An 18,420-nucleotide genomic window follows, 5' to 3' on the forward strand; every position below is an offset into this window, starting at 1 on the left:
TCTTAGTGAAAATCACTCCATTAAATTTAGTATATCAGCGAACCCTACTGCAGAAGTATGAAGCTCTTCACGTGTTTCTTTGTGTTTTTTCTACCAGGGGTGATCGTATCGAGCCCATGATTCTATGAGATCGGGAGAGGGCTGGTTCGAACAGAATTAAAAGTTCTTGTGCCCAAAAATATTTTGATGCTGTAAAGTGGCATTTTCTACCGTTCTATGGTACCAAACTACGGTTTTTCCTAAAGAGGACCAAGTTGCTATTTATTTAATCTTCTGAGAAAGTCAATGGATTTAAATGTTCAGAGGAAGTAATGGCCGCGCGGAGGCGCATTTGTTCCTGAAAAGTCACGTAGTCCTCCCCATAAGACTCATGGTTAATATAGACATTTATCTTAATGCTTGATTTAGCCAAGTTGATCCGCTTGATTATCATGAAATTATGTTCAGTGGTGTATAATTAAGCATCAGTTATTACGAACGAGGGATGGTGCTTGTTGGCGCGGGAAGGAGTACCCTTTGCCTAAAATAACGCATTTCAATGCCCAAATTGTCCAACTCTCCATGAGCCTTCACATAAACATAGAGAGAGGTCTGTTTGCGTGGAGGGGCACCAAACTGACATTTTGTTGCACCAAACTACATTTTTACCCCAAAGAGGACCAAGTTGCCATCTATTTAAACTTCTAAGAAAGCCAATGGATTTAATTATTTAAAAGTTTAAAAAAAAGTATAGATTGAGCCTCTAGTTGCGGAGGAAGTAATGTCACACGGGGCGCATTCGTTATTGAAATATCTCGTAGTCCGCACAAGCTGTGTTCAGTAATATATAATTAGGCATCAGCTATTAAAAGCGGATTGGTGCTTGTTGGCGGGGGAAGGAGTACCATTTGCCTAAAAGAGCGCATTTCAATGCCCAAATTGTCCAACTCTGAACCTTCAGATAAACAGATAGAGAAATATGTGTATGGGAGGGAGGAGGTTGGGGTTAGAAATGATTTATCATATCACTTCACGTATACTAAGCCTGAATGAGGGGACCACAGCGTAATGTCTTCCTTTTTTTGCATGAAAAATTTTCGGACATTTATTTTAAAGCTTCATTTAACCAATCTGATATGCTTCATATTTCATAGAATTGTTTTCATTGTGGTAAAAGTGTACATCAGCTATTACGAAGGAGGCGTGGTGGGTCATTTTGTAGGCGGGAGGGGGTCCCAGATGGTTTGGATATTTTAATGCCTAATTTTCCTAACTTATTGAGCGTTCAGATAAATAAAGAATTAATTTTTTGAGAAGGGATTTTGAGCTTGGGGTGGGTGGGTAGAAACTGATCGAAGAATTAATTGTAATTGGAAGTTTACATTACCAATATAGGACGTTGTCTATTAATTAACTGCTATTTAAACATACAATTTAACAGCTAGAAATCGGCGGCTTATGGGGCGGGTAGCCCACTTCCTATCTTGATTAGGCCTCGGCATCATTTGAAAAACAGTCAGAAATTGACTAAAAAACTATTTTGTCAACTGAAAGTAAGGAACCACATTAAAATTCAAAACAAACAGAAATTGCTGCGTAGAGGGAGTTGTCGCTTGCTCCTGATTTGACTGAATTTTTGCCCCAATCGTTTACGAACGAGTCCTAAAACACAAGGGCTGTTAAACTGGAATAAGAAGATTTTTTAAAGCTCTAAAAAATTGTAGCATAACGAGCGCTGGATCGAGGAGTTTTTTCAAGCTATGGAGTTAAACTAAAAGACAATGAGCATATTTTTTTTCCATTAGTAGTTTATTTCCACTAATGTTGGTATTTAATTATTTCTAAGAATTATATTCCAAATCTGAGACTAATACAGACGTCCAAGGTCGAATTGCATTAAGCATGTATTTCTTAAGGTTTTAAGCATCTTAAAGTTAAGTTATACCATGTATAACTTAAGTTTTTTTTTAGTATTTTGCTAAAATCCCAAATTTTGGCGTAAAGAGTGAGAGGTGGGGCATATGGGTGAAGCAACACACCTCATGTATTGGATAATTTCCGTTTCTTTGGATTTTAACATCGCTGTTTAATGTCATCTGAAAAAAAAACTATTTTTACATATAAATGTTTAATTTCTGCCGGTTTTATTATCATTTTCAGGGCTATTAAACATGAGGGACGGCATCCCACCCCTCAAACGTTCGCTGTTGACCTAATAGTTCAACTTCTGCAAAACAATACTTCGGAAATAAAAATCACCCCAGATGAAGGTGCAGGCTTTTAATTTTTTCAAAAAAGGGAGGGGGGTAAAGTACATTTTTCAGGCTGTGATGTCCAAGTTTTCCCTGTGGGGGGGGGTGTTTGTTGGAGAATTGGCTCCTTTGGAATAGGGGATCAGGAGTTCCACCAAGCCCTCAACCTCTCGATCATTATGCTAAAGTTTGGCAAGTTTTATACTGAGGCCTTTTAGAATACAATAAACATAGCGAGCTGATAGTTTCAGATCTTTAATTTATTTTTGAAACGATTGAACCAGTAATTTTATGGTTAAAAACAAATACAACCAAACGAAACCTTTTGCTCTCGAAGTAATGCGATTAAAAAATTTAGGTTAAAAAATTATCACATCCTTCTTGTTCAAGAGTATTCATTCTTGAAATATCCGTTGGGAAAAAGTTTAACTTAAATAGAAAGAGCGAGGAATTTAAGGTTATCAATAGGATAATTCTTATTGTTTTAAGTTCTAACGTTAGTTCTCTTCTTCCGTAAGAAATAGCTTGTCTTTTCGTATAATTTTAATCTATGAATGGAATATGCATAAGAAGAATACAGCTCATTTATGTGAGTTTAACTGTTCAATGGAGTATCCATTAGTTTCAAAAAGTAAATCTGCCAACACTTATTCATCTTTTATTCTTAGCTTGTTCTTTCAGAAACCACTCTGATCAATTGCACCTTTTTTTTTCTTTTTGGGTTTAGCTTTAAAGCATTTGAGTGACTCTTAGCTTTTGGTATGGCAAAGGTATTTGCTAAAAATAAGAACTTGTACAAAAAATGAAAAATAAAAAATGTCATTGCACATTTAATCTTTCTTTTTACTGTTTTATCTTAGTCCTTCCGTAAATACACTTTCGGGTATTTTCCAAACTGAAGACACTGGAAAAAACCGAAAAGCCATCGACATTTTATCCACCCGATAGTTTTTGCATTGTGATCAAGAGCAGTAATTAATTTTCCTTTTGACTTCCTTCCACTGCAAATTTTACGAGCTTGCCCAAATTGGTATATGAACGATTCAATTGCAGCAGTAACCGTCAGTAGTTTATATTAGCCCTGACATGCTTGACTCGCGAGGAACTGGGACCAACATTGTGGCCCTCATACATTGTATATGACCAGCTACATTAAATGTTGGCCCTGGACTGCAAAGGAAAGGGAAAAATAATCGATAGTTCCTTTTTTCAAAACTGATTTCTTAGAAATAATTTTGTTGTACTTCCTATTGAATAAAGTAATATTTTCCATCACACGTAATGTGAAACAGAGGCACATAAAAAATGGCACAAAAGACGGCTTGGAAGTTGTGCTAAACATAAGAAAATAACGGATGTTTTCACTACATAATGACTTCCATCTAGTTTCAGCTATCGTATAAAAGTCCTTATTTGTTGCCTGTGTGTTGTTCATAAAAGTTCAAAGATAAAAAGAACGGAGATTCAATTTTACATTAACTGTATTATTGCGCCTTTTCGAATAATTGGCTCCATGGGCTTGACGATTTCTACTGGACTTGGGGCTTCTGTTATGCATAGTTGTTATAAATTTTGTTTTTAAGATTCGACTCTTCTTCTGACTTAGTTTTATTCATCTTTATGAAATATCTTTACCTAATAATTGAATCTCGTAGGTAAATTATAGAGGTTGGAAATAAGCCCCTAAACGCTTCCAAGGCTTTTACATATTGAACAGTACTTATTTAACTGTCGTGCCGCCAAAGATGCTGCATAACAGTATAACAGCATAACAGAAGAATGGCGTTAGTTCTTCAGAATAGCCAAAGCTATAAGTTATGGGCGAATGATACAATTATATTAAAATTACTTCATTGGAAGGTGGTGGAATTTTTGAAGAAAATTTGTTTATTGTATTTTTAGTGTAGTGGAACTACTCCTGTATTAAGGTTAGACTGGAGTCCTGAAGGTCAAACTCTTATTAGCGCTCATGCTATAAATGGTGGGGGCCCAACTGCACAAATAATTGACCGAGACGGATGGAAGTTGCAGAGAGATCTAGTTGGCCATAGAAAAGCCGTTACTTGTGTGGTAAAGTAGCTTTTTCATTTATTCTCCTACTGGGAGACATGATGAATGAATTTTTTTTTCTAGGGTATGCTGTTCTTTTATTATCAGTGTATGAGTTTAACATTTCCATGCTTTTTCATTTTTAACATATCGTATTGTGTTTTTTTTTTTTTAGTATGATATTTTCATGGTCAAAATTGGCAAGATAAATAAGAGCAAAAATTATCACTGATGAACAATCTCTCAACTGTATTAAATCTAAAAACAAATAAAAATACTAAGGATATGAAAACAAGTTAAAAAAATTTAATAAAGGCAAGGATTAAAATAATAATACTGTGTAAAAATCACAAATATTCCATAAAATGAAATCTTCTGTCATAACTTTTATGGTATTGTTTTGAGTTGTTTTTATACTGAATTTGGCTCTCGGGTGAGATCAATTTTTCAAGTACCGAATGTATTTATCAATGCGGAAAAAAGAATCGTAATTTAATTCAAGAGCATATTCGGAAACATTTTATGCTCATCAATCACTAATTTTACCAATATCGCTGCTACATAACAAATCAAAAATGTTATTTTGTGCTGACTTGAAATGTGTTACGTTTATTAAGGTTCAGTTTTGCATCATAATTAGCAGCCCTAAAAATATTGTGCTGTTTCCAGATAAGGGCGATAACGGGGGGGGGGGGGGGGTCCTGGCGATAAGGGCGATCTGGGGATACCGGAAAAATGGATTTAGTGTATCCGAAAAAACTAGAAAGAAGATTCAGTTTCCAAATGAGAACTTGGTCCTCCACTCCATGCTCTATATTCAAATATCGACATTAAAGACGACCTCAGTTTTACAAAATGAAGAAATTTTTTATTTTTACCATTTCCAACCAAATGTAGTAGAATATTGGCACAAGACTATCGAATAGAAATTGTATGTACTATTGCTCCTTTTAAGTGACGAAAGAGACTTAACCATAGTACAGTGACGTCTTTTGAGGGGGGGGGGCGATGCCCCCCAATAAAAAAGCTTGAGCTAAAACCCTGGTAAAGTGATATTTTTGACCATGCTACGCCTCGAAATTGTGATCCTGGCCCTAATAGAGATACGATTCCAGACTCTTGAGGACATATTGCCTTACAGTGGCGAATTTTCCTCCTAAAAATTTACGCAGTTCAAATACAATAAAAATAGTTATTGTCGACATAAATTTGAAACCTTATTTTTGAATGATGAGCTCAATTGAGATTAATCTCTATTATTGTTTAGTGGTAAGAAATCTTTCAGGAGAAGGTCAAAAGGTCTTTCTATTTGGAGGTCAGCTCAATCATCAAAAAGAACATTTCTACGCCAAATTTTATTATTCTTTATTAGGAGTCTCTTTGGTTAAGCTGAATAGGGGGGGGGGCTGCATTTTACCAGACTTTTCTTTATTTGAAAGAGTCCTTTTAAATTTAGATTTGATGATGACTGCTCAAGGGACATAGCCTTTCTCTTATCTCTGCTCTAGCCCTGGCAAATTTTAGTTTTAAAGGAAGGATTAAACTGTTATGCTTACGTGCCCCCGACGGGGTATCCCCCAAAAACGTTGTTTTAAGTTTTCACGTGGCTTAATACTTCCATAAAAAAAGCTCTAGTTTTGTGTGAAGCGTCGTTCAGATGTATGTCTAGCTACATATCCGTCCCTGGACATAGTTTTTGGGCAGAATTTTGCCCGATATAAGTGTATGGTTAACAGATGAACAGAAGTAAAGTTTGTATTTATTTGTAGCTAAAATGTATGTTGGAGCTATACAAAGCTTTGGTTTAGTCACCATTGGTGCAGGGGCTTCCTTATTAATCTTAAGGTGTCTAAATTGTCGTCAAGAATATCGTGCCATAGGCTGTTGCCACAAAAAAAGCTAAACAATGGGGCAATAATTTTGGGGCAGTGGGATTTTTAATCTTACAGAATGTTTCGGCTACATATCGAAAGGCCGCCCTCAGCGAAGCACATATGAAAATGAGATAAGCCTTAGAATAAAATGCAATCATTAAAACCAGAATTAAAAATTAAAACAGCCACAGAATCATTACTTCAAGAAAGTTCAACCAGGGCTGAAGAGAAAACAAAACAAAACGAGGCAATTCATTGGAGTAAATACAAATCTAAGAGCATGTTTCTAATGCTTCTCTTGCTTCTTTGGCTGTTAACCCAAAAGGTCTTCTTGTTAAGGTTCAAGGGTATTAGCTATTGCTTTTGTAATATAATTTGTTACATTATTTTTCATGAAATTTGTGTGTTATGCGCTGAATGAATGCTCCCCTAAATCCATATTTAAAGTAAATACTATCCATTACTCTAATTTTTGTGTTGTCATTTTAGCGATTTAGCTCATGTCTTTACCAAAAAAAGAGCAATGTGAATAATGGAAAGCGGATCATTGGCAATACATGTGCCATTGGCTCTAAAGATTTGTGTATAAGTGTTTGGCAAAATTTTCTCAAGAGGCCTCTTGTTGTCCTTCGTGACCTTTTTACAGGTAAGTTGACGAGATCGGTTTTGTTCGTAATGGGCTAGTAATTTTTTATTTAACCTTTTAGTGGTACAATCTGAGCATGGGTCCATCTACCACCAAAATTTTCAATGGGAAAGAGGGTAATTTTAAGAGTGACTGCCTTCTTCACTTCCTTCTTGGCGATTATATTAGAAAGAAAAATTTGTATTAAAAAGAATGAAAAAAAGAAGTTCCTTTTACTTCTGAGGCTTCTGAAACCTGACATTCTCGTTTTCGCTGATGAAATCTGTACCAGTTTGCTTGAGACAAGAACAACTATGCTTGAGAGCTTGGAAAACTATTTGCAGGACACTAATGTTGGTGAGCAGGTTGAGCTTGCGTCTGATTGACATGAACTAACCGTGGCAGAAAGACAGGGGTTCAGTCAAAGGGCGTGAAGGCATTTTAAGGCAACTGCCGTATACTTGATCAAAAAGAACCCCATCTCTTTTAATTGCTATCTTGCTCAGGGGCCTGAATCCCACGGAAAGGAAAAGAGCTAGAAGTCCATCAGATATAGTTGTGCTTGCTTGATAGATCCCAGTATGAGTAAGTGTTTACGATGTTAAAAGTGAGTGGATATTGCTACAAGCCGAGGACTCAGTAGAACCAGCGTCATTACGCGTCGACCATTACTGGCATCATTCTTCTCTAAGACGGATTCTTTTGGCGGGGGAAAGTATACTCTTTTGTCGAAGCTTGTGAAAGCTGCGTTGACATTGTTGCTTAGCAGTGTTTACATAGAGAGGGGTTTTTCGCTCTCGGAAAGATTGCTTCTTTCGGACAGAGCCGCCATGTCAGAAAGAGTCCTGACTGCAAAGATGTGTGCAATTGAAGAGTTGAACACATATGGAGGTGAACCAGAAAGGTTCCCTATTCCCAAAGAGTGGTTGACTTTGACCAGGTCGGCTTGGTCTAAATACTAAGGCTATATGAAGAGCAAAGTAAAAGAACGAGCTTCTGAACAAAGCGTCCAAAACCAAGAGAAAGAAAGGGAGCTAAACCTAATTGACATCTCTAACAAAAAAAAAGAGTTAGACACACTTGAGGAATCATTGCAAGAAAAGGGGACCTCTGAAAACAAAAAAAAGAGCAATTGCTGATGCGCTCTTGAAAAAGGCCACTAATCGCTTACGTAAAGTGGTGACTTCAAACGTTTTCGTGGACATCGCCTTGGCCAATTCCTTACTAGAGAGTGTCATAAAAACGCGGGAAGATGAAAAAAAAAACAGATAAAAAAGAGTGAGCTGAAAAGGACATACAAAAGAAGAAGTCAGACCTGGTAATCAGACTAACTAATCTCTCAGAGAAGTCGAAGAAGTTACTGAGTTAGCTTGCAAGCTGAAGTCTTACGAAGTGTTTTTACTTGTTTCTATTCTTGAAGTTGCTTGACAACTGACCCATCTCCACGGAAAATGAGTTCCTTCCGAGGCTCATGAATATGATGATTCTTTGGGTGACTTGACCATCGCTTATTATTCATGAGCAAAAGAATGTTTTGATCATGAATGGCATTCAAAATTTCTTCCAACTTTGGTCCCTTTTTTCATCCCTAAAAGTCCCTTGACAGGTCCTCAAGTCCCTTGTCTAATTAGCAGGAATCGTTCCGAGGCCTATAATATCTTAAATCCATATTTGGTTTTCCTGATATTCAATTCTGATTATATAAATTCAATTTAATTTATTTGCAAGCCTTTTCAAACAAAAGAGAGCTAATTGTCTTTAGGAAGATTAAAAAAAACTAGACATAACAATAATCATTCATGCCGGAAATTTGTAAATAGACTGTATATCTTTCTCTTCAAATTTCCAAAGGACAATTGTCAAGTTTTTTTTTCTGGTTCCTGCCTACTGGCATTCTTTGGTAAGCATATACTTAATTGTCCTAGCTATATTTTACTGATTTCCAAATGCTTGCAACTTTAAATAAATACGTTTTTTGGGGAAAAAATTTTCGCACAGCATCTTTTCATTTTCCGTATAATAATAATATCTAAACATTTATTTGGGCTACCCTTTTAAATTCTGTAGTTGTCTCCTACGCGCTCATGAGTGGTGCCAAGGTTTCTTGAGTTTATAGTGATGACTTTCGTGGTGCAAGTGTATTAAAATAATAATAATAATAATCCGCTTTCAAGGGATATGTATTTGGCAGAAGTGAAATTGTCGTGTCGTGAAGGCATAAAATTACCTTGCTTGTCAGAAACTAATTAAAATAAATGTTCCCCTTTATAAAGAGTGGATTTAAAACTTGAAACGAGCCGTAATTAACTTGTATAAGCTGTCAAACTTAAACCAAGCAATAATTTTTGTAAACGAAGATCCAAAATATTTTTTTTTTATGCAGTGTTACCTCTGGCTAGCTACTCAGAGACTGGCACATCTGACTTTGGAATTTAGTTGTTGTAAGATCCCCAAGGGGCCGACTTCTCACCCTTTGTAGGTTGTCGCCACCTACGCTGAGGATACATGTAAGGTAACTGCTCATTATCTTAAGAAGTACAGTTCGTGCTAATTATTTTCTTCTTTCTGCTGTACTGGGCTGACTGCCCGTTCTGCTAGTGGCTATCTGCTTCTCAAGCCAAAAAAACCTTGTATTTGACTTCTCTATTGTAGACAACCAACTGCGCGTCCCAAAACCGTTTTTCTGGACACAAGTATGATAGCTGACTCTGATTAAGTTAGATCTCTTATAATGAATGAAGTTCACCCTTCTAAATGCGTGTGCAGCTGAGAAAGTCGTTCGCTTAGAATATGCTCCTTCAGCCTGGTGTCACGTACTCAAAAAAGCACAAATAGAAAAGTAGAGACAATACGAAAAAGAGCTTTAGGCAAGCATCCCTACCATTTTCTCTTGCAATAGGGGAAAAAATCTCAGGCCGAGAGGTGGGATGCTTCTTGTAAAGTTTTTGGACTAATCGCCAGGTGGGATCGCCAAGTTTTTGGGTGTTTTCCGACCACCTCACATTCTCGCCTGCCTCTTGTGACTACCCACGATAGGTTTAGGGTTTCTTTTATACACTCATTTGTCGAGTGGCTAAACACAAACAGGTTGCGGGGATTTACTTTTTTTTTTTTTAGTTTCTCTTGGGGTTACAGGCAATAAATTTTTGTCGTTAAATTATTTTGCCTGTATTATAGATTCACAAGTCCGCAATATGACTGTATTCTATGTAGCTTTTGGCCGTCTTATTTAATTTTATTTGAAGAGGTTTTTCTGTAAGGTCCTTCTATAAATGTAAGGTCCTCCAGTCGAATTTCACGAACGCGATCACTGCTGATTCTTGTAATTGCTTTAAGTGCATCCAGCGTTACAAACTAGGTTTGACCCTAGTTCAAGTAATTTGAGATTTGCCATGGCTGACCAATAAGGATACTGCTTATAATATTATAATTTACTAGTGCCTTTTGACTTATAAGAAAAGCAGAACACTTTAAAAGCTTAGCTGAACACTTAATATTTGCCACTAGAATCATCCACCTTTACTCACTATCGTCTTGTCACTGCTAGGTTTTATAATGGATTGACATGCTGTTTTAGAAAATCCTCATTGAATGAGACATCAAGGGTCATGAAGGCCTTTCCGTAAGAGATACTCCAAAGTTTGGTTCGGCTTTTGTCTGTGGTTTGAATTGTCAATCTCGCTCCCTAGCAAAAAAATTACCATTACAAAGCTTTTTTGAATATTTTCCGAAGAATTTCTATTTCTATACTACTTATAAAAACAGAATATAAACTACTTATATTCTGGGTACCCGGCTGACTGACCGTATTTCAAACAGTAGGTTGTACGAAAAATGTGGTTCAATCCCGCTTTCTAGGGCTATAATGAAAAAAAGGTTGAGATGGCTAGGCCATGTTCTGCGGGTGAAGGATGACAGATTGCCGAAGATTGTCCTTTTTGGCTACACGGAAAGCAGGTCGTCCTTGTCTGGGTTGGGAGGATGTCATAAATAAAGATTTGAAGGAAATGAGAACTTCCTGGGAGGTTGTAAAGAGGGAAGCCTTGAATAGATTAGGTTGGAGGAGGAGCGTGCGTAGCTGTGTTGTCCTCAGGCGGCTTGGTACTGCAGTGAGTTATTAGTAGTAGTAGTTGTAGTAGTATAAAAACACAGAAAAAAAAACAGATGCAAATGAATCTGAAAAAAGTTTTAAAAATATCCTAAAACCTGTCTCTTTTTTTAACGCGTACATACACTGCTGATTTATGCTATTACGACAGGACTATTTCATTGATATAGGATCTGAAAGTAGTGTCATAATCCTGTAAGAATCTACACAAATAGATTCAAACAGACGAAATACCCGGGAGGGATTAAAAACTAAACCGTCTTAATTTATTTTTTTACTACAATTTATATTCAAGAAAAATAAATGTAACTCTTTTCAAGCCATTAAACTTTTTGATGTGAAATGACTGTTAATCCGTTGATTCGACAAGAACGCAAATTTGGTCATTTTAACTTGCGAGCATTCGGTCTGAAATACACCAATTACATATCTAACTTGACAATGAAATTTATATTCCTGGTTTTGTTCTGCTGAGGCTTAATAGAGTTTGTCAGAGATATGTCACCTTACGATACAAGTGGAGTTGGTGTGTCTATTCAGGATAAGATTCCTTTCTCGTCAATTTCGGGCCTAAAGATGGACAAAAGGGTCCTTTGGATAAAAATATACCTGACAAAGTTCCACAAAAAAAAAATAATAGAAATTAAGAAAACCGAAATTCCTAGACAAAACAGCATTTAATCGATTAATATTTTTATAAAAATTAACTTTTTCGCAATTATAGCAGTTTTTCTTCTACCTGTACTTTTAATTGACTTACGAGGTGATTTTTGTAAAACCTAGTTTAATTACTTTAACGATATGCTTATATCTCATGTATTACTCTACATTTCACCACAGAGGTTTTGTATATTTATTCCTTACTTATTAGGTCCGATAATATATATATATATATATATATATATATATAGTATCTGGAGCCCGGCGGCGAAGCCACCGGGCCTCGGCACTCGGCAGACTTCTATGTTAGGATTCTCATTGTCGCTTGTCTTCTAACCGCAGAAGTGAGCCTCTTCTCTGTGTCATGACGGCAACACAGGTTCGTTAAGACGATCCTGGGAAAAAAATATGTATTCTCCCTTAAAGTCCTGACCTATTTAGATCATTTTTGTGACCTGAAATGTCAATAATGTAATATATATATTACAATTACTAATCATTTAATTAATAAAAAAATATATCAATCTAACGATAAGAAGTTTCGTTGGTAGTTGTCAGGGCTTCCTTCCACACTTAGTTATATGTAGTTCGTTCATTTTCAGGTGGTAGCAGAACTTTTAAGCTACGTTGTCTTTTTGAACGAGAAAATGCAATGTATAACACCCCATGGTTAAAAACTGGAGTACTAAGGTCGACGCCAACAAATTCTAAAGTTTGCCCTTGCGACTTATTTATAGTCATGGCAAATGCGGGTCGAAGTGGAAATTGATGTCGTTGAACAGTACATCCAAGTTGACCTTTTCTAGAGTCCACCGTAACTCGGGATATGTGAACTTACTTTTCATGGATTTCCCCCAGTAATTATATTCACCTTAATTATGTTGTTACATAATTCAGTAACATCCGTTCTGTAATATCTTAGTTCCGCAAAAGCGTAACTATCGCAGTTTTCTTTTATTTCAAGTCATGCGGTGGTAAATCTGCTATTTCAATTGAATTGAGGAATTCTGGGGTAAATTCGATTCCTCCTTTTTCTTTATCTTTTACCGAATCGTAAATTATATACGATTTATATTCTCCTGAAAAGCCATTGACAATTTTCGCATTTATTTTAATAACTTCTTTGTTTATTGAAGCTAAAATATCTCAATCCTACATTAAATGGAAACTTTGCTTAAACAAACATTCTCCAAATACTTCCTCAATCAAATTGCCACTGGAAATTATATCTTCCGGTAATTCAATTTCATTAAGTTCATTTTTAGGAAGATTTCCATTTCCCAGTTCGAGGATGTACTTTGCAACTACTTCCTGTTCAGGACCGACCCGCATATTTTTCTCAAAGGAAACGTATTTGGAATTCTTACAAAGATGACTTTTTTTTTATTGACAAATCGAGTGTTTCACTGCGGTCAGTTCGGGGTTGAACTGGATAACACTGTCGGAAATCACCTCCAGCAACCAAAATTTTTCCACCAAATGTCAAGTTTGGATTTGCAATGGACCGCAACAACTAATCCAAATTTAGTAAGCCAGACTTGGGAAGCATAAGTGCTTCGTCAAGTAGGAAAACATCTACTTGAGCTAATTCTTAACCTCTGCTTGAACCAGGTCTTATACAGGAGCAGAATCTGAGGAAAGTGGAACTTTCAAGCCGAAGTTCTTGTGTGTTGTTAGTCCAAATGGCAATAAAGTTGCTGTTATTCCTATATAAGCCATACACTGTACTTTGTTATATTTTTTTCATACAGAACGTGGTACAACGTCTTATAAACAAATGTTTTACCGGTACCGCCTGGTCCACCTATAAAAAAACATTTTTCCCAACATAATTAGGATCATTGACAGCATGTAAAATATTGTCAACAATTTCGAGCTGTTTTCCTTGCAGAAGCCGAAACATACAATCTCCAGTAACAGTTGACTCACTAGAATTTAGAAATTCCAAGTTTTCGTCGTTTTTGTTGGTCTCAATGTTGTCCATGCCATATCGTTCCACCCAAAAACTAAAATTTCGACATTCTATTGCCATCGTATTTAACTTGAATGCAATAATGCGATATGTACGCTTTACTGCAAGATCTTAAGATAAATTACTTCGTTTTGCATGCGGAATGAAATCCTCTGCCAACTGATTTTCGAATCTTTCCCAAAGAGCTTTTGGATCTGCAAGATTACCAAAAACAAGAATCTGTGTGAAGAGTATCTGCATTACAGAAGGCATTTTGGACAGTGCCGACTCTTGTAGGGCGTCGAACAACTGTTTAACGTCGAATTCAAGGGCATGAGCCAGCCATGCTTTTTTATGTGGAATAAACAATGTTATAAAACTTATTTAAGATCTTCAAAACTTGTTGTATTCTTCACATGATACAAAAGTACACGCAAATAAAAGCGTTCGGGATTAGCCACAAAATTTACGCTGTGAATTCGTCCAACGATACACAATCGACGGACTCTGTTCAGGCATTTTCCAATAAAAGAGAAATTACGAGTTTTTTTTTTAACGCCTTGTATCAAAATACGATTCCAAAATTGAGCCTTGTTGTCCCAATATCTACCAAATCTTCTTGGGCTTGGCTGATATTTTGCATTAGGTAATTTCCAGGCAAATGAACTTTTAAACGTTGAACGACATGGCTCTTTTTTTTGGATATAGTAACTAAATAGTCACCAGCAGGCTTCAGTTGGTGCAATGCAGCGTCCTCCAACATCTTTTTCTGCTTCATTGTAAACCATGCACTGTTTATTTTCGATAATCTTTATTGAAGCACAATCATGTCCCTTGTATATGTATTCATATAGATACTTTACCGGACCTATATTTCCATCATATTCGAAATTTATGTGACATTCAAATTTTTTAAGCATATACGGATTATATGTGGCGAGATGACGATTATCACGACTAAGACGGCGATTATTGGCATATTTTCGATAAACAGTACGGTCATGTGAAAATTCTTCTCTATTCATTTCGTCTAATTCTGGATCCTAACTACGGTTTTTCAGCATCGGCTAGAGATGCGACTGAATTGTATTGCTTTGGAAAACCGAAATGACACAGGATTTTTCCATTTTCATTGGTCATCCAACTCGCATGTGGATTTAATTTTCCACACGGATTATGAATAATCCACTTTAAGACTAATTCTCTTAATAGTATATAGTTGGAATTGGAATTTCGGCAGAAATAAAATCTCAATTTCAAATGGATTATGGATTTGATCCTGAAGGCTCAAAGCAAATACATATGTGGTAGTCAACGTTTTTGAAATTTAATCATATACACATATGCTGCCACCTTTCCAAATACGGGTTCCTTGTCAATATTATTGATTATATCGTCAAACTTCAGTTTTGCAATTCGAGTAATGAGATCGGGACGATCTTGAGAGGACTAGTCTATAATAGACTTATCATCAAGTTTCATACTTGCTGCTTCTTTAAATTCAGGCCATTCAGGATTGCAAGTCACAGTTATAAAGAAATCTGGGGGTCCAAGGCGATGAACAAAAAGCCAAGGCGTCTTCATAATGTACAGCAAAGTAAGGGTATTAATTTGACGAGCGATGACGGTAGTATTACTTTTCCGCCAATGAATGCATTCAGTTTCGAGGCTAGGTCGTTGAGAAGTCGTGTAACACCTATTTAGTTTTCAGCCATAATAGTTTTTTAGTTAAATTTAATCCAGTCAATACGATGACATCCAACACGAATATCGGTATCGACAAGGTATTGTTGGAAGTCTTCCCCCAAAATGTCAAGCTTTGAAACCAGTCCAATTTCTAAAAGCGGTTTCTACTAAGCTTCAAACTTTTGGTTTTTATTTTCTAAGGTTTTGAATTACTGCAATCCCTAGTTAAAATATATACAAATATTTTTGCAACTACCGGTTTTTTGCCCTTTCCGCAATTTAATGTCTTTTTATAACTTAATGTTCGCCGGGCTCCCGATACTATATATATATATATATATATATATATATATATATATATATATATATATATATATATATATATATATATATATATATATATATATATATATATATATATATATATATATATATCTCGGACCTAATAAGTAAGGAATAAATATACAAAACCTCTGTGGTGATTAAATGTAGAGTAATACATGAGATACAAGCATATCGTTAAAGTAATTAAACTAGGTTTTACAAAAATCACCTCGTAAGTCAATTAAAATTACAGGTAGAAGAAAAACTGCTATAATTGCGAAAAAGTTAATTTTTATAAAAATATTAATCGATTAAATGCTGTTTTGTCTAGGAATTTCGGTTTTCTTAATTTCTAATTTTTTTTGTGGAATTTTGTCAGGGTTGGTCATTTTAGTTTTAGATCGGTTATGAATATTGGTTATGAAGCTAGCAATATTTGCTATAATTTTGCCATGAGTATGCCTATGACATTCTGTGGACGTGGTCCCTCTGTCTACTAGGTAACTATTTAAAGGTCTATTAGTTTTGTTTTGATTTTTTATGTTTTTCGTCTCAAATCTAATCGAAAAATGTCTAAAAAATGTTGTAACGTTCTTGAATTCAGCAAATCTGACCTTGAAAACCTTCCTAAACCACCAAAAACTTTTTTTCGATTTTTAAACCTAAACACCCCCAACTTCTGTGAAAAATTAATCTTAAGAGACTTTTAAATAAAAACCTTAGCAACGGGAAAACTCTGATTGCCTAATTGAATAAGCTTTTTTTTTCTTTAGTTTATTTTTTTCTCGTTTTAAAAGACGCATATTCGTGGCTTTTTATGAATCGTTCGATTCACTTCGCTCTTTTTTTTAATCTATAGATAAGGGCTCTCAAGCCGCCTTTTACCTTTCAAGTTCAGTGACGAAAGCATAAAGCGGATTTTTCTAATAACTGCTGTATAAACTGTTTCACAAATTCAATCTCCTTATTTCCCACTCACGAACAGGTATCTATTTAAACAAAGCATCATTAGAATTTCGATTTTGCCGCTTTAGGGGGAAAGAATGTACTGAAGTTGATTATTGTTTCCACTCCTTTTGAAGTCTACGGGGCTTTAGCGCCAATATGAAACTCGTCTGCTTATGAATGCTGGCTAATTTACTTGAAGGGAAGTCTTTGTAAATAATTTTGACCGAGTAAAACGTTTGTTCTCAGCAGATGGCGGTTAACAACGAAAATGAAATGGAAGTGAAAGGTGGATGTCAAAGCTACCAAATGTATAGTAAACATAATTCCTAGAAATATATATCTTATATACAAATACATAAAGTATTATATATTAAACAGTTTATGTAAAATAAATATATAAACATAATATGCAATTATATAAAATATTATATGCCTGTAGAGGAGTTCCCTAGTTCTAGACCAAGCTCAAAGTCCCCAAACCTAGATGACATAGTTCTTTAGGCAAGAATCCCAAAATCGCATGTAAGGCAAAACTAATCTCTCTCTCTCTCTCTCTCTCTCTCTCTCTCTCTCTCTCTCTCTCTCTCTCTCTCTCTCTCTCTCTCTCTCTCTCTCTCTCTCTCTCTCTCTCTCTCTCTCTCTCTCTCTCTTTCTCTCTCTGACGTGTACCGGAACCTCCTTTTTTTTACCAGTACAGTTTAAGATATCGATTTATTCTGTGTCTGAAACTTTTTCAGAGCCGGTGCTCGACCTCTCTTGGGACTACACTGGTAGGAGACTTTTGGCCTGCTCCTGGGATGGAACTGTTGCTTTTATGGAATTTGACAAGAAAGAAGTTGGTGAAACCCTTTCAGCAACAGAAAAGGTATTTGTCTGTTTAAGTATTGTTCTATTAATAAACAATCATTCAAATGAACCAAATATCAAATTGCTTTTCTGTGACAAAACTAAACTAAAATTTAAAAGTAAGAAGATGAAATTTTGGGTCTTACAATGTGGGATGGAAAAGTTTCAATGAAGAAGGTTAAAATACTTCTAAAAATGCACAGGGCGATCCTTGTAATTTGTAATTTGGCTCATTCATTTTTCATCACCTCTGACTACAAAAGGTGCGCCACAAGATCTAGATTATACTACATCAGACTGCTTTCTAGAACAAAACACTGGCGTTACGGTTCTCAAATCCTAATGGCCTAGAAGGGTTGTTACCACTACTACTACTAACAACTCACCGCAGCACCAAGCAGTTCCCAAATTTGGGGATAAATAACTTTTCGACCCTTATTTCGGTCTTCAGCTCTCACTATGACATAGTTGAAATTTGAAAAAAAAAAAATGTCCAAAAAACAAAACAATGGCTAGGTTCAAATTTTCAGTGATCTATTATGTACAGTGATTAAGCTAGAAAATGTTACAGAACGGCTGTTGAGAAACGGGCTTTAAGAAATGTTTTAGCTCTGATGTAAGCACCAAGCCTACCAGCAAACACCAAAATCTGATAAATATACATTTTCACAGGCATTGTCACCATTGGGACAACAATAGTGAATTGCATGACTATTAAGTATAATTTAAATATATAAGCTTGAGGCGTAATTAAAAATATAGTTTACAATTTTTCTAATCCCCTCCCCTCTCAGAGGCGTATGTGCCTTTTTAAGACGTTTTACTGTAATAGAGTACAAAGAGCAAGTAAAAAATAGTACTACTGTTGTTACTGGAAGAGAGAGTAAATGGTGATATGTAGTGAAGGACTTCCCTTGGGACAGTATAGCAAAGAAGGCATATATTTATGGTATGTCATTAAAAGCAATTATCAGTAAAAATGCGAAGACTGACGTAGTAGAAACAGTCAGGATGTCTTAGATACCTCGTTTACGGTGATTGACCCAGATCCTGAACCCATGTCGATGTGAATCAGGCTCCAGTTATTGTTTATGGCGGTAGTGCAAGACATCTGAATG

At 35.9% G+C, this 18,420-nt stretch overlaps 1 protein-coding gene across 2 annotated transcripts in view; it reads left to right on the forward strand.

Annotated features, from left to right (window-relative positions):
- The window catches only part of LOC136033870 (protein HIRA homolog), a 126,712-nt gene that overhangs the window by 69,494 nt on the left and 38,798 nt on the right, over positions 1-18,420 (forward strand). For both annotated transcript variants that reach the window (XM_065714840.1, XM_065714839.1), the window contains exons 7-9: positions 4,134-4,301; positions 6,644-6,800; positions 17,194-17,321. In XM_065714840.1, coding sequence (XP_065570912.1) covers positions 4,134-4,301; positions 6,644-6,800; positions 17,194-17,321 — 453 coding nt within the window. The remainder of the gene's footprint in view (positions 1-4,133; positions 4,302-6,643; positions 6,801-17,193; positions 17,322-18,420) is intronic.

This window comes from Artemia franciscana, chromosome 12, assembly GCF_032884065.1.
Source record: "Artemia franciscana chromosome 12, ASM3288406v1, whole genome shotgun sequence".
NCBI lineage: Eukaryota > Metazoa > Arthropoda > Branchiopoda > Anostraca > Artemiidae > Artemia > Artemia franciscana.